General features: G+C 50.3%; 1 protein-coding gene across 1 annotated transcript in view; it reads left to right on the top strand.

Annotated features, from left to right (window-relative positions):
- The window catches only part of FAM193A (family with sequence similarity 193, member A), a 144,123-nt gene that overhangs the window by 110,971 nt on the left and 31,088 nt on the right, over positions 1 to 2,064 (top strand). Inside the window, exon 17 of the mRNA XM_006874096.1 lies at positions 754 to 984. Coding sequence (XP_006874158.1) covers positions 754 to 984 — 231 coding nt within the window. The remainder of the gene's footprint in view (positions 1 to 753; positions 985 to 2,064) is intronic.

Genomic DNA, 2,064 nt, shown 5'->3' with positions numbered 1-2,064 from the left:
GGTCTTTAGTGTTTAATTCATCAAATCTGTTCTTCAGATGATCTCTAAATTATAGCCCCTCTATTTTAGGTATCCAACATCTAAGTTACCCGTCCCTATCTACCCTGTGTACAGAGGGGATAGGCTGGATTCTTCATAAGAAGACTCCCTCCCTCTCAGCTAAATAATTGCATTATTTTTTCATTCCATTTCCCCCCACACTTTTTGAAGCCTCCTCGTATATTTGTACATCTTTCCTGAGCAATATTTCTTATATATAAGAAATTGCTAGCCAAGGTTTTCCTGCCTTAGCTCTGTTTGCATTTTCTAAACATGTATGTCTATTTTTAATAGTCAGTAAGAAATAGCTTGACAGTATGAAGCTGCAAAAGGAAACAATGGCTGAGAAGGTGCTAGAGACACAGCAGCTGACACGAGAAGGAAACGGAAACATAGTCAGTGAAAAGTACATTCGTCAGTAGACGTCGTTCTCGGTGTCGGTAACCCTTTGTGTACATAGTTACACATATTCTACTAGACTTTCCACGGATGTATAAAAAGCAGAGGGGTAGGTGCCCAGTGCTGGCTTCCAGGTGAGGTGGTGGCAGACGTTTCCTGCCAGTTGCTTTACCTTAATTCCTTCTCACCATGAGCATGGGGTGCTTGAATAAAAAGAAAAGAGTTCTTTTTGAAAGCTATGGTATTTAATCAGTATATTCAGAATTGTTAAAATTTGAAGTGTCTTTTAGTTATGCTCTTGTTGAACTGTCTCAGCCTCCAGCTGCGCCCACAAGTAGGAACTACGCAGAGATGCGGGAAAAGCTCCGCCTACGCTTGACCAAGAGGAAGGAAGAGCAACCTAAAAAGGCAGACCCCACCTCTGAGAGGGAGAGTGTCGTTGACCATCGAAAGGTCGAAGACTTGTTACAGTTTATAAACAGCTCAGAGACCAAGCCAGTAAGCAGTACTCGAGCAGCCAAGCGGGCCAGGCACAAGCAAAGAAAGGTAACTACACAGCTGTGTTTCTTGGGGTTACTTCACTCCGTGTGTGGGGACCCCCCGTCTGTCTCTGGAGGCTGGTTTCTTGGGTGCTGTGCATGTGGAGGTCTGGGTGTGAAGACCCCATCTGTCTATGGAGGCTGATTTCTCGAGGGCACTGTGCGTGTGGGGAAGGTATGGGTGTGAGGACCCTGTCTGTTACGAGTTAAAGACAGAAGGCTGGTTAAAGACCTCCACTTTGCTCATGTTTTCGGGGAACCACTTACCCTTTGGATTCAGGCATTTGTAGGCAGAGCTGAAGCAAACCTTCAAGTCCTTGTCCCGTAGCTGTGACTTATGGGTGCCCTTTTCTCCCAAAGAAGCTTAGGAAGGCAGGGCCCTGGGCACGGAGGAGATGGGACATGGTGGGTCCGCATGGGCTGTACAGACTTGGGGGTGAAGGAGGGAGCTCTGCTCTGACGTTGAGACAGGGCCTGTGCACAGCGGCTCTCCTCAGAGGGTCATGGAGGCCCCACCACTTTTCTGGTCCTGCCCCGTGCCATGTCTTCTCCTTCAGAGGGGACGCTGGTTACCAGTGCAGAGAGAGATGACCAGATCCCCGGGACCGGGCCATCCACACGCCCCTGGGACTGTAGTGCCCCACAGGCAGACACGTCAGTCCAGTGGCACATCCCGTGGCCATGAATCTGCTTGACCTGTGGCCTGGAGACTGTGTCTGCTGGCAGACTGAACCTGTGTCCTTGTCGCCTTGCCACACGACAAGCCATAGAATAACACCATTCTCTGAGGCCCTGTGCTCTGCTCACCCCCCTGGCACACACACACTTTATTTTGTTAGGCCGGGGGGTGGGAGCTTCCCACAGCACAGTTCAAAGACCCTCCTGTGTTTTAAAGACCCAGCCCTCAGAGGGCAGAAGTGGTCCAAGCTTCGGGGACTAGGTGAAATGAGAAGGGTGGCACTAGCCATGGGTGTAGGGATGGACCCGTCCTCAGTGTGGGCAGTCTGCCAGAGACACTGACTGTGCGAGGCCTACAAGGTGGCCCAGAGACACTGACTGTGCGAGGCCTACAAGGTGGCCCAGAGAC

Source organism: Chrysochloris asiatica, unplaced genomic scaffold (assembly GCF_000296735.1).
Source record: "Chrysochloris asiatica unplaced genomic scaffold, ChrAsi1.0 scaffold00262, whole genome shotgun sequence".
Taxonomy (NCBI): domain Eukaryota; kingdom Metazoa; phylum Chordata; class Mammalia; order Afrosoricida; family Chrysochloridae; genus Chrysochloris; species Chrysochloris asiatica.
This window is presented reverse-complemented; position numbering and strand designations above follow the sequence as displayed.